Raw genomic sequence first — 20,062 nt, 5'->3', positions numbered from 1 at the left:
GATTCCTCTGGGCCCCGACTAGAGTGGCCGCCCTGTTTGTGCTCCATTCCCTGCATTGAGCGCTGGTCCCATCCGGCCTTAGGATGGGTCTTCTCTCCCTTCTCTGCTATGTGCCTGCGGCTGAGTGTTCATGGTGGGGACCCGCCCGTGCTCCTGTGGCCTGGCTCGTGTCCACCGCCTTCCCACCATCTGGGAGCTGCCGTAAAGACCTGTGCCCCGCCTGGTCGCGCCTCCCCACAAAACCCGGGCAGCCAGCGACCTCTTTGCTGTTCCTGTAGCTTGCCTTTCCCAGAATCATATGGGGTGCGGACTCTTCGATGGGCTTTCTCTGAGCGAGATGCGGTGAAGGCTCCCGGCAGTGCTCCGTGGCTCGACACTCCCAGTGATGCCCCCTTGTCTCATGGGCCCGTTTATCCAGCACCTACTGGAGAACGGCTTGGTTGCTTTCAGGTTTCAGTAGTCACAGACGCTGCTGTAAAGGTCCACATGCAGGCGTTTGCGTGAACGTACATTCCAGTGCATTTGAATGAGTCCGGAAGCACGATTGTCAGGTCATCTGGCGGGAGCACGTTTGACCCAGTAGAAAAGATCCAGCAGACTAGCCGAGTGGCCGCCCCGTTCTGTGTTCCCAGCAGCAGTGAGCGAGAGCCCCTGTGGCCCCTCGTCCTCATCCCGCTTCTGTGGTCCGGCCTGTGGGTTCTGGCCCCTCTGACGTGTGTCGTGGTGTCTCAGGGCCAACGTCATCCATACTTCCCTGAGGACATGCCACATGGAGCCTGTTTTCATAGCTTTTCGCCGTGTGCGTCTCTTCTTTGGAGAGGTGTCTGTTGGGGGTCTTCGGCCCATTCTTTAATGTTTGTTTTCTCGCTGTTGGGCTTTCAGAGTGCTTGTATGTTTCGGGTGCCAGTCCTTTATCAGCGGTGTCTATCATCTCCTGGCCTGGGGCTTGTCTCCTTACAACATTTGCTTTCAGGGGGTGGCCGTGTTTAGGGTTAGTGAGATCCAGCTTTCCCTCCTCTCACCGGCTGTGCCTTTGGGGCTGGGCCTGGAAAGTCATCGCTAGGCCCTGGTCACCCGGGCTTGCCCTGTGTCCTCTTCGAGGGCCCCGTTGTCAGCCTTTCACTTCTGATCTGCGGTCCATTCAGAGCTGATGTTTGTGAAGGAACTAGGTCTGTGTCTAGATTCATTTTTCCCCATTTGAAGAATCTCATGTTTCAGAAAATCTTTAAACCTATACAAGCAGACTACCGCAGTGAACCCGAGTGTACCCGGAACCCTCCTCCAGCCCTGGACTGGCTCCCGCCCAGCTCTGCGTCAGTGTTTCCTGCCCGGAAGCACAGACTGCAGCTAGCTCTGGACAGATGGGTTCCTGTGTAAGATTTCGTTGTGCTCTGAAAGCAGCGCAGGCACCATACCATTACCCTAGCTAAGAAAAGAACAGTTCTTGATATCGTTAAGTGTCTCTTCTGCACACGCAGTTTTGGTGTCTCATAAGCGTTTTTATGGTTCGAATCAGGATGGCAATGACGTAGAGACGCAGCAGTTGAGGATACGTGTCATGTAGCTCCTAATCTGTAGGTTGTGCTTCTGGCTTGCCTTTTTTTTTCTCTTGCAGTTTATTTGTCAAGGAAAACTGGTGGTTTTCTCTGTAGAATTTCCCACAATGTGGATTTGCTGAATTGGTTCCTGGAGGTGTACTCTGGTGTGTAGCTTTGTTGTCTGTATCGTCTGTAAATAGATTCAGAGGCTCAATCAAATTCATGTGGGTTGCTAGTGATTTAGGGTTTCTTTGTTTGCAGGAGTGGGGTTTACTGGGTACCACCGCGAGGAGGCCGGGACGTCTGGTTGAGTCTTTCACGTTCACATATTTGCGTGTGGGTGCCTGCTTGTCGAGCACCGTTTGTTGAGAGACACGCTCTGCTCCATTGGCAGAGCTGAGGTGACTGCCTTGGGCCTCTCCCTGGGCCCTCCTCAGCTGGGTGTTGTCTGTTCCCTCTGCAAGCCCCGGTGCTGGGCGGTGTGCCTCCGGCTCTGTTCTCGCCGGGTCCTGCGTGGCCCTTCTGGTGTGTAGCCTTCGGCTCACTGTGTCGGTGATCTACAGAGTAGCGGCTGGGATTTGGCTTAGGGCCACGCCAGATCTTCAGGGCGGGTGGGCAGAAGGGGCGGGTCGGCCATGTGGACTCCGGGTTAGTGAGCGTGGACTTTGTCCACTTATTTAGTGGTTTGGTTTTGCCACCAGTGGTTTTTGGGCATAGAAGGCCTTTTTATTTGCATGCATTTGGTAGCAAATCAGGGAAACGCACCTTGAGCTGACCTCCAGAGTGAGGCTCTCCTGGTGTGGGGGGCACCCAGAGGTCTGGAGGATGCGTCCTGTGCTATAGTGGCCCGTTGAGGTCATTCTCGTGCTGCTCTCAGCAGGCCTTCTCCTGCTAAGTCTGGCTCCGCTCCTGACAGCACATGGCTCTCCCAGCTCTGGGGTGCAGTTCTTCCCCAGACCGTCCTGGGGACAACAGGACCCGCACCCCGAGATTCCCACCAGAACATGAGCTTCACAGGGAATGGGGTGTCTCTGCGCCCTTTCCCGCAGGCTGGGGGCCGGCGGGGGCCAGGACTGGCGGGACTCGCTCCCACGGATTCTGTGACGGATGGTGCCGTGTCACCCCGTGGGGCTGTGATTAAGCACCCTGGTGTTTTTGGCCGCACCAGTGGAAGGTTCTGCCCGCTTCCTTCTTGGCCCTCTGCTTCCTGAGACGGAGGAGCTGCTGGTGGAGACGCTGTGGGCAGTGGGACTGACCCACGTGCTTTCTGCTTCTCAGGGTGGTGTGTGTGATCCCTCCGGTGGTGGCCGCGCCCCCGTCCCTGTGGGTGGCGAGGCCGCCGTCGCTCTACAGCCGCAGGATGAGCCTCCTGAGGCACCACCTGCGAGAGCACACGGCGCCCTACGCGCAGCAGCTGCGGCGGATGACGGCGCTGCGCTCCCTCCGGTTTCCGGAGCTCCGACTGGTGCAGTTCGACTCAGGTACGACGGGGGCGCCCGTCTGCGCTGGCCTCTAGGTCGGCCCTCCGCGCCAGGGCTCAGGAGAGACTCGATGTCGTTCGTTCTGTAGGAAAGCTCGAAGCTTTAGCCATCTTGCTTCAGAAGTTGAAGTCTGAGGGACGTCGAGTGCTGATCTTGTCGCAAATGGTTCTCATGTTGGACATTTTAGAAATGTTCTTGAACTTCCATTATCTCACCTACATCAGGATCGATGAGAACGCGAACAGTGAGCAACGGCAGGTAAGGAAGGAGGGGCGCCGTGCTGCAAGGGCGGGGGCTGCTTCACGTCCCCGGGCCCTGGCAGGCCCGCAGCTCGTGCATCCTGTTACGGGACAGGCGCGGCTGCTGGGGCGTGGTGGCCTGTGCCATGAGGAGTGGGCTGGTGTGCTTCAGATGTGGCTGGGGTGAGAGCCTGGGCACAGCCCCCACGAGGCACCCCACGGGAAATGCAGGTCGTGCTGCGTGCCCTTATGTTGCTTGTCAGATTGGCTAAGGCTATGTCCCATGGGTTGGCGCAGCCAGACGGGTGATCTCTCACGCTCTGGGCTGGCGCAGAGCCGCACAGCTTCCTAGGAGTCAGGCTGACGGTGCAGGCCGTGCACCGGCCCGAGTGATTCTGTGCCAAGGGCTCAGTGCGCCTGTGACACCTCTTCTCCTCCCTGGAGCGACGCACACATCTGGCAGCACGAGGGGTCCATAGGTCGTGCATGGGCCATGCTGCTGGGTGGCCCCGTGCTGAGTGTCCGTGGGCTGGACTGCAAGTTGGTCATCAAAGCATTTGGAACGGGATGGAGTAGCCCAGCAGAAGGCTTCCACTGGGAGCAGGTTCCCAGACTCTGTGATCCCACACACGTGGGCCTTTCCACCCACACGTGTGCACGTGGCCAAGGGCCTGGGAGGGGACGTAGCGCCGGGTTAACGAGCGAGTTAACTTTGTCGGTAGTGTTTTCACAGACCACACGTGGACTCTCCGGGAAGGAGGGGGTCCCTGTGACGGTTGGGTTTGGTGCTGAGCTCACTGCAGAGAGCAGTGCTCCCAGGAGGCTGAAAGCCTCTCTGGCCTGTTTCTCTGCTCCCTCACCCTTACTCCTGGGTCTTTTGCTGTGAAGACCCAGGCATTGCCTGAGGGTACAGGACCGAGCACACGTCCCTCCCCAGGAAGACTCTGTGTTCTCCTGGGGCCTACGGCTTGAGCTGACAGTCCATGTCAGGTGGAGGCAGACGTTTTCCTTTGGTCGGTGAGGCCTGGCCTGTGCAGAGTGCGTGGGGGTGTCTGTGCACAGTCAGCAGGAGATGGCTGGATGTTTGTTCCTGGGAGCGCCGAGCTGTGCCAACACCGAACACGAGCTAACCCGAGGGCTTTCCTTCATCTCAGGAGCTGATGAGGAGTTTCAATAGGGACAGGAGGATCTTCTGCGCCATTCTGTCGACCCACAGCCGTGCCACAGGCGTGAGCCTGGTGGAGGCCGATGCAGTGGTGTTCTATGACAATGACCTGAATCCCGTGATGGACGCCAAGGCCCAGGAGTGGTGTGAGCGGATCGGGAGGCGCAAGGATGTCCACATCTACAGGTGAGGGTGGCGGGCGCGACAAGGAGTGTGGAGGTGTAGGGGCAGCAGGTGCTGGAGCAGAAGCACCCCGTGGAGCTCAAGTGTATGTTACAACTTGTTCCAGGAGTTTCCACCACTTTATTTTTTCTGAGGCAGACTTCTGTTCTTGCTGCTTTGTGTGTTCTTTCTTTAGGCCCAACATTTGCTCAGTTTATAATTAGTTTGCTTGAAACTGCAGTCAAATTATGTTGCTTACACACAACTTGCTGTGCATTCGACGCTTATCTGTCGCGCGTCTTCTAGAGCCCTGTCCGATGCCCCTTGTCTGTCAGTAAAATGACTGGAAGAGCTCAGACCCGTGTGCACCGCCTTTGCTGGCCCCACACGTGGCTGAGGAAAGTGAAGCCGGCTGTCCCGTGCGTGTCTGAACTTGCAGAAGCATTTAGTGTGATAGTGCGGCAACAGCGGGTCTGCGGTATGTACTGGTACTGGGTGTGCGGGCGGGTACGTGGTGCCGGCACCATGTGCGAGGCCCTGGCCTGTGCCCGTGACCGCTCACTCCTGCCACCGAGGCAGAGTCCTCCGAAGGCTGAGTTTGAGCAGCTGTGTCACTGCCTGTCTGAGGTCCATGGAGAAGTGTCCTTCAGAGATGGCGATTAGTAACAGTTTGCCGCGGGTCCTTCCAGGTGTCTTTCTCATTGTCTAGATGGCTGGTGCCCACGGCCTCGTTAACCGCTCCTCCTTCAGCGGCGCGTTGCGGGCTGTCTCCGTGCTGGTAAACTGCAGCCTGGCGCACCGTGTGTGTTGTGTGCGCAACGTTTTCCTGCGTGATTGCTCTCCACGGTTACGGAGGCTGTGACCCTTCAGCGCTTACCAGCCGGAAACGGGAAAGCTATTTTCTTCTCAGTAACCGTAATCCACGAATCAGGAATAGTCTTGGCAGTAAAGGTGCAGGTTGTGTAGGAAATGAGAACCAAATTGTACAAAATGTGGTAAGATGTGAGTTGGAGACTGAGCCGTGTTCTCGCACAGGAAGACCTGGTGTGTAAAATGTGCTTTCCCCAAAGCGATGTCAAACACAGAACAGTGTTTAGGAAAGTTGTCATCGTGGGGGTTTGTGTATATGTATGCATGCGCCCCTGTGAGTGGATAAAGTGGGATTTATTTGCTTTTGTTTATTTTTAAAGATTTTCTTTATTTGAGAGGGAGCGAGAGAGAGCACATGCATGCATGAGTGGGAGGAAGGACAGAGGGAGGAGGAGACGCAGACTCCTCACTGAGCAGGAGCCCAACATGGGGTGATTCTAGGACCCCGGAATTGTGACCCGAGCTGACACGTAACCGACCAAGCCACCCAGGCACCCCTGGATAAAGTGTTTTTTAAGTGTATCTGGGGGCTCCTAGGTGGCTCAGTTGTTAAGTGTCTGCCTTCAGCTCGGGTCATGATACTGGGTCCTGGGATTGAGCCCCACATTGGGCTCCCTGTTCAGACTGGCAGGGGCCCAGCTTCTCCCTCTCCCACTTCCCCTGCTTGTGGTCCCTCTCTCTCTGTGTCTCTGTCAAACAAAATCTTTAAAAAAAGTATATTTGGAGTGAAGGGTAGCTGACAGCAGCCAATGGAAATGCTGACAAGGGCTGTAGCAGAGGGGCAGGGAGAAGGCGTCATTGGAGGGGAAGCAGTGAACAGCCGGGCCTGAACCAGCAGGGTGGGGTTCCAGCTTCATTGGGGCCCAGGTCGTTTAGCACTTGCTGCTGACGCTGTGGACTGTGAGGAACAGCTGGGGCCGGAGTGCTGTGACTACTTGATGGCCAGAATACCGGCCCCAGGGTTAGGCGCGCCGCTGTAGAAAGGAAGTGGCAGTCTTAGCATAGTACTGAAGAGGTGGTACCTGTGGCTTGAAGGGATCACTTTAGCCAGACAGAAAGCTTGGAGGGAAGGAAAGGCAGACATATCTGACTGCAGTTAAAATGAAAGCTGAAGTTTGGCTTTTGCAAGAAGATTCCATGAACAAAGCTAATAATGCACAAGTAATAGATTGGGACAATGATTTGCAATTCTCACAGCAGACGGAGGGTTAGATCGCTCATGCAAGTTGAGGAAAAAAAGGTAAATGAGTCCTTCTTCGAGAAAGGTGGGACGAACCCAAGCATCTGAGCGGGCCATTCCAGCTGTGCACACACGTGTGGGATGCGCAGGCTCATGGGTGGAGAGTAGGTGCTGCACGTGTGATGGCTTTGTTACGCACCCCGACGGGTCAGCAGTGGGCACAGCTGCTAGTGGTGATGGCCGGGGACCGCCTGCCCTGACTGGGGATGTAGGGTTGTGGCACTGTTTGGACATCCGGTTAGCAGGGTCTGCTGGGCTGGAGATGGTGCGTGCCCTTTGTGCCCAGCGTTTCCTTCCCGGGAGCCGGCCCGTGGCGTCGCTGCCTTCTGGAGCTCGTTACAGCGCACAGCGGGGACAGAGAGTACCTGTGCTTGGGGTACAGCCATGCCCTGGGCGTCGAGCAGCTGCTGGAAGTGTTTGGGTGCGGGGCGGGGGGATCTCTGCAGCACACCGCTTGGTGAGAACGCAGCACGCAGATGCGGTGAAGCAGATGCCGCCCACCGTTGCGTGTAAACGTGACCCCTTAACAGTGCGGGCTGTGTTGTGTGAGCGGGCTTGCCAGGCTGTCCACACTGGAGGTCTTCACAGGGGACCCAGGAGGGCATTTCTAGGTGTGGCGGGGGGCGGTAGGGGTGGCTAGAGGTGGGGTGGGAGGGGTGGCCCTGACCGCCTCATAGGGGACACCCCGAGCACCTGCAGAGCTGTGCAGCTCCTGCCCAAGTGTCCGGGTGCTGTGCCACCAGCCTCCCCAACCTCGCACCCCGACTGCTCGTGGCGGCGTGCTTCCGGACGCCCAGCTGACATCGTACACGGGTCTGTGTTTTGTAGGCTCGTGAGTGGTAATTCCATTGAAGAGAAGCTTTTGAAAAACGGAACCAAAGACTTGATCCGGGAAGTAGCTGCGCAGGGCAATGACTACTCCATGGCCTTCCTGACACAGGTGCCATCATGGGCGCCGTCCTCGGGGTTGCTACCTGGTGTTTGGGGTGGGGGGCGGGGGCAGGCAACACAGCTCAGCGCGCAGGGGAGGAGTTGCTGGGCGGTTTCCTTGGTGACGCGGTCTGACACTCAGATCAGGCGCCGACCTACTTCCGGCCGGACGCTAACATGTGTCTCGTGTGCAGCGGACCATCCAGGAGCTGTTTGAGGTGTGCTCTCCCACTGACGATGCCGGCTTCCCAGTGAAGGCGGAGGAGTTCGTGGTCCTCTCTCAGGAGCCTTCTGCCACAGAAGTCATCGCCCCCAAAATTGCAAGACCTTTCATTGAGGTGAGGGCGGATGGCCTGCCCTGGGGGTCCCCGAGGATGTGCTGCATGTGCCATGGGCCCTGAGAGCACTGCCCGCTCTGCAGTCCCCCCTCGCTCAGCCCTGGTACACCCCTCCTGTCTGCTTGCTTTCTCTCCTGGGCGTTTTCATCTGGAAAAGCAGGTAAAGTCTGGGGGCCTCAGGCGCCTGCTGCCCAGCTTGGCAGCCGTCCCCGTCCTCATCAGCTGTCCCCGAGCCACACTGCCTCCCCTGAGCTGTAGCGGGCAGCTGACAGTGGGGCGTGCCTCACCTGTCCTGTCTGACCTGCTTTGTCTGCTCTGCCCGTGCCCGTGGCCTGCTGTCTTCACTCCTGTCTGATAGGAGCCCTGTATGTGAGTGCGAGGTGCACAGCTGGTTATCAGGACAGTACAAAGGAGGACATAAACGATCTCGTTGGTACCTTCTTACGTTGGTTACGTGTTGAAGTAATATTTGGATGTATCAGGTTAAGTAGAATACTGCCTTTTTACACAGCTAATGCCTGAGTCGCTGAAGTTAAATCACACGCGTGGCTTGTGTGCTATGTTTTTGGGTAGTGCTGGCTGTGTAGACACACCGTAGACTTGTTTGGGGCCACGTCCCCTCCTGCCCTGCTTCGTGGAGTAGCCTGGCTGCAGCTCCCCCCAGGACTTGGCCTGCTTGGGGGGGTCGCCTCCTCCTCCCCCTCCTTCCTGGGTGTCAGTTTCTGGGCTCTTGGCCTCGGAGGTACCCCCATGTCCTGGGCCTCTTCCCACTCTCTTGCCCAGGGTAGATGGCTGCTCTGGCTTCACTGTGGTGCCCCTCTACCCCCATCCCCGTGCCCTTGGTGAGGAGGACTTGCCACACAACCTTGGCTATTTTAAAGGTTCTTGTTTGGTTGAGAAGTAATACATACATGGAAAAGCTTCAGGGATTTATCATGAAAAGCAGGTGTCCCGCACCAGACCCTCCCCCTGGCTCAGCAATGACCACTTGGTGCGGATCCTCCTGCCTCCTTCCTGGAGTTTGCCGTGTATGATGACCCCACACCTCGTTCTTTTAAAAACAGGTGTTACGGGGCACTTGGGTGGCTCAGTGGGTTAAGCCTCTGCCTTCAGCTCAGGTCATGATCTCAGGGTCCTGGGATCGAGCCCCACATCCGGCTCTCTGCTCCGCAGGGAGCCTGCATCCCCCCACCGCCCCCACCTCTCTCTGCCTGCCTCTCTGTCAAATAAACAAATAAAATCTTTAAAAAAACAAACAAACAAACAAACAAAAAAAAAAGGTGTTACGTGCATGAGGTTAAAAGAAAAGGTCATGGGGGCCTGGGTGGCTCAGTGGGTTAAGCCCCTGCCTTCAGCTCAGGTCATAATCTCAGGGTCCTGGGATCGAGCCCCGCATTGGGCTGTCTGCTTAGCATGGAGCCTGCTTCCTCCTCTCTCTCTCTGCCTGACTCTCTGCCTGCTTGAGATCTCGGTCTGTCAAATAAATAAATAAAATCTTTAAAAAAAAAAAAAAAAAAGAAAAGGTCAGTTTTCTTCCAGAAATACCTTTCTGCTGAAAGTGTCACACGTGTCCTGGGAGAGAAACGAGAGGCAGGAGGGTGTGTAGGTGCGGAGCGTGGCGTGCTATGCTCAGTTGTCTCAGGGACGTGTGCGTACCGGGCGGAGCAGCACGCTAGCTCAACACACAGGTGCTGTCCCAGTGTGTGTTGAGTGTCTGGCCGCGAGTCGGGCATGTTCTAGGCAGGAGGGACCTAGCGTTGACTGAACGGCGTGGTGTGCCGCCGCCCCCCGTGCAGCATACGTTCCAGTAAGAGGAAAGATTGTAAGCCAGCAGACGGGTAGAATACGGACTCTCCGTGCTATGGCCGGGAGCGATGTTCAGGGAGGGGCGGTGTAGGCAGAGGGACCATCCGGGCAGCTGGGGGGCAGCTGGGGGTCAGCAGGGGATGAGGTGGTGAGGGCGGTGGGGCCTGGTTGTGTTTTTCCAAATGGTCCTCTGTGTGCTGAGTCTGGGTCGTGGGGGCCGTCGCAGAGGCCAGTGGCAAGGGCACGGTCGGAGCAGCCGCGCACAGAGCAGCGGTGCCAGGCGACGTCCTCGCTGCCCGACTAGTCCAGGACTCCTCCAGCAGGGGCGACGCTCCTCAGGTGCTTCGTGTAGGGAAACGGCTTTCGGGAAAGGTGTCGTTGAAGCGCGAGAACCCCGTGGGAGCACTGCATCACAGAGAGGAGCTTGAGAGGGTGTTCTAGGGAAAGCTCCCTAGAAACCACTGCCCCCCGCCACTCCCATCCCCGAGCGCTGCTCTCTGCCACACAGCTGCCGTGTGGGTCCGGCTTCTGGTTCAGGTCGTGGTGGTTCTTGCGGCTTTGCGACACTGCGCTGTGGGTTGCTGTGACGTCCTTCTCCGGCCCACCGCCTGTTGTGAGCCATGCATCTGTGAATATCTTCTCCGTGTCTCTTGGCAGGTGTGTGTGTGTTTCCGCTGACTTCTGGGGAACACGCCTTGGGGTGGGGCCGCTGGGTTGTCAGGGAGCGTGCGTGTGACCCTCAGGGGCTGGCCAGGCCGATCTGCGCTCTGGCAGTGTCGGAGTCAGGGCCTGGCGTGTCCTTCCCCGCAGCGTGTGGCAGATGTGCTGTGTCTTGGGTGGGATTTGCCTTTGCTGTCGGCCTCTGAATTTGGGCGTTTCTGCGCGGTCCCTGAAGTGTCTGCTCGTCTTTTCCCCGTGTTTTGGTTGACGGGGCTGTTTCTTTTTCTCAGTGGTCGGTGTCTGTGTTCTCTGCGGATACAAATGGAATACCTTCCTGCATGTTGGGGATGCCTTTGGGGATGTGGTCGTGAGCGGGGACCACGCGTTCTGAAGCCACGCGGCGGCCCTTTGTATCGTGGCTGTTGCTCTCGTGTGCTGCTTGAGAGACGTTCTGCTGACCCTGGGTTGTCAGGACGTCCGCCTAGCTTTTCCCTGGGGCTTCAGTGTGTGTTCTGCGTGCAGCGTGAGGTCAGATTACGTTGTAAGCCGCAGATTTTTCCAAATCGCCAAGGAAAGAGGTCGTACAGGTCCCAATCGACACCCAGGAACCAGAGACCGTTGGGTTGCGCCCGATGCGCAAGTGTGCGCATGTGTGTGTGTCAGGCCTGAGCTGCTGGCCGTGGGAAGGCATCTCCTTCCTCTCGCTGCTGTTTCTCTGTGGGACCACTGCCCGTCTTACATGCCTGATGTGTGTGGGCTTGGTTCTGGCAGCTGTGGCGTCGGGTCATTTTTCTCCTGTTCATGCCGTGGACAGAGGCCTGTGTCTCGTGCACCATACGGAATCGTTCTCGTCGATCAGAGCCGTGGCCACGGTGCGTGTCAGGCATGAGGTTGAACGAGGTGCCCCATCCCGCTCTGTCCTCGGGGTTGGCAACTTGGTAGTATGGCCACACATGGCTCTTCCCTGGGCCTCGCCGTCCAGTGTGGCCGTGAGCCCCTCACATTCGTTCTCTGCCTTCCTCGGGGCTTCGTTCCCTGGGCCCGAGCTGGAGTGCGTGACCATGGGGAGGCTCCACGTGCCGTGCAGGTGTGTCTTGTCGGCGTGACGCGGGGCAGCTCCTTCTCCAAACCCTGGAATTTAAAAATATGTGAAAGTAAGACAAGCACGTAACTTCTTTAGGCCCTTAAGAGCATCGAGTATCTGGAGGAAGACGCCCAGAAACCCGAGGAGGAAGCCGTGCCGGGGGCGTCCGGCTCCGACAGCCCGAGGCGGAAGGAGGAGCCGTCGCAGCTGGAGGAGTTAGCGGACTTCATGGAACAGGTTTGGGCGCGCTCTTTCTTCTACTTCAGCCTAATTTTTCCCCATACGCTTCGGTGTTTTGGACATTTGACCCTTCTGTGAAATTTTCCTTTGGTTGCTTAGAGTAAGAACGATCACTTCTTGATTCACGTGTCGGTGGGGGTTGGCTGAGGGCCTCAACCTTCGTTAACTTGCTGTTCACCCTGTTTCAAACGATTTTTGAAACAGCTTACGCCTATTGAGAAGTATGCACTGAATTACCTGGAGTTGTTCCACACGCCGGCTGGCCCCGACAAGAGGGAGACAGCGAGGTAAGGGTGGGTTCAGCCTTCAGAGTCAAATTTGGCCTGAAGTCAGCGTGACTTGCGTGGGATGAAAGGAATAAAAACTGGACCGAGCAGTGTGGAACAGATGAAAGATCGAGTCTAGGAAAACCCCAGGGAACACTTCTCCCTGGGAGCGGCTCGGTGCCCGATGGAGAGTTACCTGTTGGGGTGGGAACGGGTCCGAAGCACGTGGACCCGTGGAGGGGGAGACGCGCGGGCTCGGCTGATGACGGCAAAGAGCAGGGGGCGGGGCACTGGGGGCGGGTCTCAGGGCTCCTGTCTGTGTCTTCCCGCCAGGACGCCATGCTGACCGCCGTGAGGTAGGTGGGAAGGCCCAGGAACGCCGAGGGCCCTGCGGGGAGAGGGAGGCGCGGGTGCTGCAGGAGCAGGAGCAGGAGCAGCTTTCTCACCTACACGAGGGAGGACGCCTACAGCGCGGTACGTGCGGCTCGGGTCGGCTTGGTGCCCGAGGCGGGGACAGCGGAGTGTGCTGCTTCGGGCTTGGCTGCAGATCTCTGCTTCTGCTTGCGCTTTCCCAAGTGTGTCAGGCGGTGTAGCAGGTACTTGGAGACCTGCTGGGCAGCAGGTAGAGAGCCAGTGGCTCGCAGTGCGCATCTAACATTGCGTCGTCCTGACGCGCTGCCCTCCCCTGCAGGAGTACGTGTGCGAAGGTGCCGACGGGCAGGTGGAGGTCATGCCGGTGAGTACGGTCTCCCTGAGTGCCGGGGCGGCCGCCAGCCCTGGGGCGCACCGCTCACGGCGCACCCTTCTCCGCGCAGCTCTGGACACCGCCCACACCACCCCAGGATGACAACGACATCTACGTGGACCCAGTCCTGTGTCTCACGTACGAAACCATGCCCATCCCAGAGTCCAAGCTGCCTCCCGTGTACGTGAGGAAGGAGCGCCGGCGGCACCGCACGGACCCCTCAGGTGCGCACTCGTGGCCAGGCTGGCGGGGGCGGGGGTGAGGCTGGAGTGGCACGCCTGCGGCCTGCACGGCGTCAGGGCAGAAGAGTCGGGTTGTCTGCCCCAAGACGCCTTCGTGCCCGGCCTCCTCAGTTGTCCTTCTCGTCCCTGTTTGCTCGCTCGCGAAGGCAGCGTCCGCTCGCTGAGGGCCATGCTGAGAAGGGCTCTCTGTCCAGTTGCAGGCAGGAAGAAGAAGCCGCGCCACGGGGAGCCGGTTGTGCCCCCTCGCTCGCTGTTCGACCGCGCCACGCCCGGCATGTTGAAAATGCGCCGGGAAGGGAAGGAACAGAAAAAGAATATTCTGTTGAAGCAGCAGACACAGTTTGCCAAGCCACTGCCGACTTTTGCCAAACCAACAGCCGAGTCGGGCCCGGACAACCCCGAGTGGCTCATCAGTGAAGACTGGGCGCTGCTGCAGGTGAGCGTGGCCCACAGGCTGTGTCCTGTCCCCTCCTGTCCGTGTCCCAGGGTCATAGCCCTGGGGCAAGCGTGTGCACCTGTGGATATGGCTCGCTGAGCTGCCGCCTGAAACCCGGTCCTGCAGGCCGTGAAGCAGTTGCTGGAGCTGCCTCTGAACCTGACCATCGTGTCCCCGGCCCACACGCCCAACTGGGACCTCGTTAGCGACGTCGTCAACTCCTGCAGCCGCATCTACCGCTCTTCCAAGCAGTGCCGGAGCCGCTATGAGAACGTGCTCATTCCCAGGGAGGAGGGCAAGGTGAGAGCGGGCCCCTTCCACTCGGTGACCACAGAACTCCAGCCCCTGGGCTCGGGGGAGGCCAGTGAGGCAGGAGGCCTGTGCCGCGCCTGGCATGTGCTGCGCACAGCTGTCCCGGCTGCAGGCAGTGCGGGACTTGGCCCCGGGCCTGAGAGCTTGCCCGAGGTGCCTGGAAAATTCCAGATGCCGTCTGGAGGCTCCTGTGCCACTGAGAGCTTGCTCCTACCTTCATTTCTTTCTTTTTCTGTTTTTAATTTTTTTAATGATTCTATTTATTTGACAGAGAGAGACATAGTGTGAGGGAACACAAACAGGGGGAGTGGGAGAGGGAGAAGCAGGCTTCCCACAGAGCAGGAAGCCCGACGTGGGGCTTGATCCCAGGATCCTGAGATCGTGACCTGAGCTGAAGGCAGAGGCTTAACCCACTGAGCCACCCAGGCACCCCTTCTTATTTTTTGAAAAGGCGTCGGGTAAATGAAGGGGACTTTGGCTCTGTTGGCTTATTTGGCGAGAAGTCTGTCGGTGCCTCCCGTGCTGTTGCTCCAGGTTCCCACCGGCCGTATCAGCTGCCACAGTGGTGGGACCGGCTCCGGACCGTGGTCCCAGCTGACGGTGCATGTGCACACAGGCTGAGCACATGGAGGCCGGGTGTTCGGTGTGTTTCCGTGGTGGCGGCAGCCTGACCCCCGAGAGCCAGCCCCTCGGACAAGCGTGTCTGCGGTGTGGTTCCCCTGCATGCCTCTTGTTGCTCTTGGGCCGATAGGGTCTCTTTCTGTTCGTCCATCTGCTGTCTTCCCCGTTCCCCCTTCTCGCTGCTCACCTGGTAGGCTGCCGGCGTTGACCGGGGTCCCGTGGAGCCCACCAGATGGCACGGGGCAGATGCGGCAGAGGCGCACACACGGAGCCCAGATGTGGTGTGCAAATCACGGCTTCAACCGTCCTGTTTTCGTGTTCCTGGAAACATTTTGTCTTAAGGCCTTTATTTGCTTGTCGCTTAAAAACAAGAAAGCGAGTGTTCCTCACAATGCTATCTGTGGCGCCTTCGCCAGCAAGACTTCGTGGAATCTCGTGTTTGGTCTCTTCTCTGTTGGAAACCCTCCTAGCGACAGCCGTGACGTTAACGGGGAGACGTGTAAAGTTGAAGCTCTGTCTTCCGTTCTGGGTCACGGGAGAAGCTAATCTAGAGCAAAGGCAGAAGTGAGTTTGTTAGCTCCGAGGGGACAATGTGGGTAAACGGGGCGGCAGCTGTGCAGAAGGCCAGGTGACGGGGTCAGAAGCAGCCGCTCGCCGGTGGCAGCCCATGGGGGGGGGGCTTGGGCAGGATCCCCCTCCCGCTCGTTGCGACCTGGGCTCACCATGACTTACCTGATTTTATTCTTGTTCTGCCTTTTCTCCTTCACTTTGCTGGGACATGGGAGCGCTCACAGATGCGGTCCTCTGTTCAGGAGCCTCCCATGCTGGTCTTGTCCTTCTGAGTTTCATCTGATGTGGGTCTCCTTGAAACAAAGCCTTTGCTTAGCACAGACGACGTGGGAAGGCGCGTGGGAAGGCGCATGTGTGCGGCCCTCCAGTGTGCAGTTGTTACTGTGTAACAGTTTCCCTCTGGCACGCGGTGTTGGAGTCTTGGTTATGGGGCAGTGAGAGCCTGGGATGTGGTGGGGGGGAGTCCCAGGGAGCGCTGTGGCCCAGCTGTGAGACCTGGTTGCCAACAAGCACGCTGGCTTTACACACACGGTGTCAGGAGACTGGAGTTTTCTCTCGGGCATGAGGGTCGCTCCGAAGTTGTGCGGGACGCTGAGGTGTCTTGGAAATGTGCAGGTGCTTGGCTTGACCAGGTGCTTGGCAGGCTGTCCGCCGGTAGTACCGTGAAGCCCCCGAGAGCACTCCCACGCCCCCCACACCTCTCCCCTTCCCTGCGCGCGTGGGCGGAGGCCTGTGCCTGGGCAGCTGCTGCTTGCTTCCCAGGGTCTGTCCCCGACGGAGGTGCGCTGGCTCTGCCGCAGTTGCCGTGTGACCTTGGGCATTTGCCCAGCGGTCACGTTTCCCTGCGAAGGCAGGGAGTCCTGCACTGGGTGACTGCGGGTTCGCGTGAGGTGACGTGCGGAGGGAGCAGTGTTCGCAGGCGGTGGGCGGTGCTGTTGAGTCTCGGGAAGAAGGAACCGTTTTTGGTCGGGAGGTTTGAGGTTGGGCTGACTGACGTGCTGCCGTGGGTTTCGTCTCAGAGTAAGAACAACCGGCCCCTGCGCACTGGCCAGATGTACGCCCAGGACGAGAACGCCACGCACACGCAGCTGTACACGAGCCATTTCGACCTGATGAAGATGACGGCCGGCAAGAGAAGCCCCCCCATCAAGCCTCTGTATGCTCCCTGCGCCCTTCCCGCCCCGCCCCCGGGTCGAGCCCGGGCTGGGACACTGGCCTGTGCAGTGTGCCGGCCACACGGCCTTCCTGGGCACTCCTTCTTGTTTGGTAACCCTTGTCTCCTTTTCCGTACTGCAGGCTTGGCATGAATCCCTTTCAGAAAAACCCCAAGCACGCCTCCGTGTTGGCAGAAAGGTATTTCTATATTTTCCACTCTTGGAAATGATCTCATTTTAGTGTGGTCAGCGAATCGTGCAATCTGTGCATCCAGACAGGGCCGGTGGGGGCTGGCGAGTGCCCCGTGGTGCTGCCGTGGCGAGGGTGTGTCCTCACCTGTAGGCTGCAGGGGACACAGATGGGAGAGGGTTTCTCCTTTCTCAGCCGTGCCCGCCTCTCACCTGGCGTGTGTGTTACTGGCTCTACCTTGAAAGTCTAGCCAGCATAGGGGAGGGCGTGCTTGCTTTGAATCTGAGTGAGCGAGAAAAGGACCGACAGCAGGACGGGCAGGGAGACGTTGGGTGCGCGCTGCCTTAGGAGCTGAGTGCAGGGTGTGCGGGTGTCGGCCGCCCATTCCCTGTGCTCTCGGCTGTTTGCTTTACGTTGAGGTGGTGGGAACCTCATGTCTACGTGAAGCCCAGGTACTCGTCTGGTTCGACCCTTCGTGGTTGCCCGAGGGAGGGTCTGCAGGACACCGGAGGCCCTGCTTTCTCTTTACGTGCTCTCAGTGAGACCCGCAACGGCCCTTCCGGGCAGCTCTGAGGCAGCCTGAGGCCTGTGCTGCCCATCCCGCTCTGCAGGCCTGCCTCATGGCCTTGCCCTACTGCTCACGCCTGGGGTGGCCTTCCGGGACACATGCGGGGCTCGGGCCCAGGACCCCTCACATGTCCCCTTACCTGCCTTGTCGACAGTTGCAGCTTGGCTTTCTGTTTTCTCTCAGAGCACGAATCATCTTCGCGCTCTTTACCTGAGTTACACGGTGTCTCCACGCCTGTGGATGTAAGGCTCTGGATCCTGGAGCACAGAGCGGGCGTTAGCGTGGGTTCGTGAGGGACGTCACCGGATCATTTCATCCAACTAGTATCTGGGCAGGTTGCGTGCCTAGTGCTCTGCTGGGTTGGTTTCTGTCTCATCAGTGGGGGCACCTGGCCCCACCCGGAACTGACAGACCAGGGGAGTCCGGCATGGGTATATGTTTGCCAAGTGTGATGGAGGGAGTGTTGGTGGAGGAAGGCGTGGCTGTCGATGTGAGAGTGGGGCGTGGTGGGGGGATCAGGGCAGAAGGATGTGGTTGAGGTCAGAGAATGGGTGAGAGGTCACTAAGTGAGCTGGCGTGAGCGATGGGGGGTGGGAGGCTGATGTGCAGCAGCAGACAGCTGTGGTGCGGCCCGGGCCCTGCAGGGCAAGGGAGGCCCGGAAATGGGGAGGGTGTGCACAGGGTTTCAAGCACAGCCAGCCAGGCTGTCTGTGGTGGGAGGAGTCGAGAGGGTGGGGGGTCCTGCAGGGACTTCGTGGTGCCGGGCTGTGAGGGGGCCCTCCCTCCCTCTGGGCCTTGCTGGTCAGCCTCTGCGCCTGGGAAGCCTGGCGCCATGGGAGGTAGCCTGGGCCCTGGCATTGGTCTTACGGACCTGGGGCATCTGCAGGCCAGAGTGGGACCTGGGGACGCAGGGCTGCGGGCAGCTTCTTTGAAGGGACTGATGCTCCGCTGGGGAAGGGAGGCCCAGCTTGGGGCTGGTGATCATTTTGGTGGGTTGGGTGGGAGGGGCAGGCGGTTTGCCGTGAGGTGCACCCACACACCTTCCAGGGTATCTGGTGTCCTGGACACTGTACTGTGTGTTGTTGTGGTGGACCAGGCCAAGGCCTGCCTTCCGGAAGGTTTTGTGTTGAAGGGAAATGGGAGACGGGGTCTTGGACAACACGAGCAATTTTCTTCTTTGAGGAGGGGTTGATGGGACTTGTTTCCTAAAGCACCTGGCAGCTTGGGCGGCGAGAGCTCTGGGTTTCTGGAGCGCTCCTCTCCCTCCGAGCGTGGCCGCTTATTTTCTGTCTCTGCTGCTGTCTTTCAGCGGGATTAACTACGACAAGCCGCTGCCTCCCATTCAGGTCGCGTCTCTCCGAGCAGAGCGAATTGCCAAAGAGAAGAAGGTGTGGGGGCTGGGCCACCAGCGCGGGACTGGGCTGGTGGGTGTGCTGGGCTCCTGCCCACGGGTCCTCTCCTCTCCGTTCCCGTAGGCTCTGGCTGATCAGCAGAAGGCGCAGCAGCCGCCCGTGGCACAGCCCCCGCCACCTCCGCCGCAGCCGCAGCCCCCGCCGCCGCAGCAGCCGCCCCCGCCTCTGCCCCAGCCCCAGGCAGCCGGCAGCCAGCAGCCTGCGGGCCCGCCGGCCGTCCAGCAGCAGGCCCCGGCGCAGCCCCAGGCGCCACCCGCACAGCCCCCACCGAAGGTGCCCCCGGCGATCACCACCGTGGGCAGCGCTGCTGTGCTGGTGAGAAGGCGCTGCTCTCTGGCACGGGTGCCCCTGAGGACGCAAGGCGGGGTGGTCTGTGTAGACGGTAGCACTTATTCCCCTCAGAGGCAGCAGCAGCCCCACTGTCCCTGGTAAGAGGGATCGTGCAGAGGGGCCCCTCCCACTCGGCTTGCTCTGGGCTCTGGCCGGCCGGGGAGGTGGGGGCGCCCAGGAAGTTTGGAGTTCACTGGGGTTTGGGAGGTGCCACTGTGACGTCACCCGGCAGGTCTAGTACTGCTCGTGCCACGCGCGAGCTTATCTTCAAAGCTGGCGCATGCGTGCTCTTGCACACGCGAGTACCGGAATCCTTGCTGCCCGTTAGAGAAGGGGTAAAACGAAGGTACAGAGAAGGCATAGAAAGGCAGACTGACTCGTGACCTCACCTGGCCTGTGCTGCTGCCAGCGGGCCCTGATCTGCTGCTTTGCTGCGTGTGCCCGTGTCCGTGTATCATGGACGCTGGAGTCCCATGTGGGGAGAACGCCTGGGACCGCGTAGGGAAGCCCGCGGCCTTGCTCTGCCAGCTGGGTGTGGGCACGGTCTGGGCTCATTTGTGGTTCTGTCTGCCGTGGCGGGCTTGCCGTGGGGCATTCTGGCCCAGCTCTGGGGTCAGAAAGCCACGCACTCAGCTCCTGCTTCCGTGGCCCCAAGGGCACCATGGCAGGTGGCCGTGGAGGGACTCTGCCGGGCTGCAGCCTGAGTGACAGGAGTCGGTGGGCAGAGTGGGCCTCAGCAAGGTGGTAGGGGTGCGTGCAGGAGAGCCCGTGCAGGGCATGGGGGCAGGGAGCGGGGGGTTGGCCCATGTGGCTGCGTCACCAGGCAGGAGTGTGGATATGGTTCTCAGGAAGTGGAAACATTTGGAGGTCTCGTGAAGGGGAGGGCCTACGCTCCAATTCAAGTGGTTTTCTGTGTTCAGCAGGCGGGAGCCATGAAAACGTCCGTCACGGGGACGAGTATGCCAACCGGTAAGAAACCTGAGATGCCCCCGTTAGAAGTCGGTGCTTGCCCCTCACGGTGCTCCTGCCTCACAGGTCTCTCCCTGCAGGCACGGTGAGTGGAAACGTCATTGTGAACACCATCGCAGGGGTCCCTGCTGCCACCTTCCAGTCCATTAACAAGCGCCTCGCTTCACCTGTGGCACCGGGAGCCTTGACCGTGAGTTGTCCCTGCTCCTGGGCACTTTTCGTAGCATCTGTGACCTAGGACCCATGAGGGTTGTTTGTCTGGGTGTTGGGTTTTTGTTTTGTTTTTAATTTTTTTAAAGCAATCTTGACACCTAGCACGGGGCTTGGATTCACGACCAGGAGTCATGTGCTCTCCCGACTGAGCCTGCCCGGTGCCCAGAAAGTTGTTTGCTTTGTAAAGAAATACCCCAGCAGTGCCAAGAGTCCTGACACAGCTTGAATTTCCCAAGATAATGTGAGCGTTCGGGAGTTCGGGAGATGGCTCTCGTGGTGTG

At 59.1% G+C, this 20,062-nt stretch overlaps 1 protein-coding gene and 1 non-coding gene across 2 annotated transcripts in view; both read left to right on the top strand.

Annotated features, from left to right (window-relative positions):
- Positions 1-20,062, top strand: part of EP400 (E1A binding protein p400) — a 97,074-nt gene that overhangs the window by 56,770 nt on the left and 20,242 nt on the right. The window contains 19 exon segments of the mRNA XM_047696510.1: positions 2,817-3,019; positions 3,108-3,277; positions 4,413-4,609; positions 7,524-7,635; positions 7,820-7,963; positions 11,610-11,750; positions 11,958-12,040; positions 12,327-12,459; positions 12,461-12,493; positions 12,711-12,755; positions 12,835-12,988; positions 13,201-13,442; positions 13,569-13,742; positions 15,965-16,101; positions 16,242-16,298; positions 18,167-18,245; positions 18,333-18,584; positions 19,523-19,568; positions 19,649-19,758. Coding sequence (XP_047552466.1) covers positions 2,817-3,019; positions 3,108-3,277; positions 4,413-4,609; positions 7,524-7,635; positions 7,820-7,963; positions 11,610-11,750; positions 11,958-12,040; positions 12,327-12,459; positions 12,461-12,493; positions 12,711-12,755; positions 12,835-12,988; positions 13,201-13,442; positions 13,569-13,742; positions 15,965-16,101; positions 16,242-16,298; positions 18,167-18,245; positions 18,333-18,584; positions 19,523-19,568; positions 19,649-19,758 — 2,512 coding nt within the window.
- On the top strand, positions 4,110-4,239 carry LOC125082781 (small nucleolar RNA SNORA49). The gene has a single exon (XR_007122098.1). It is a non-coding gene; the product is annotated as a small nucleolar RNA SNORA49 (small nucleolar RNA).

The sequence above is a fragment of the Lutra lutra genome, chromosome 12 (assembly GCF_902655055.1).
Source record: "Lutra lutra chromosome 12, mLutLut1.2, whole genome shotgun sequence".
NCBI lineage: Eukaryota > Metazoa > Chordata > Mammalia > Carnivora > Mustelidae > Lutra > Lutra lutra.
Note: the sequence above shows the minus strand (reverse complement) of the source record. Positions and strands in the feature narration are given on the sequence as shown.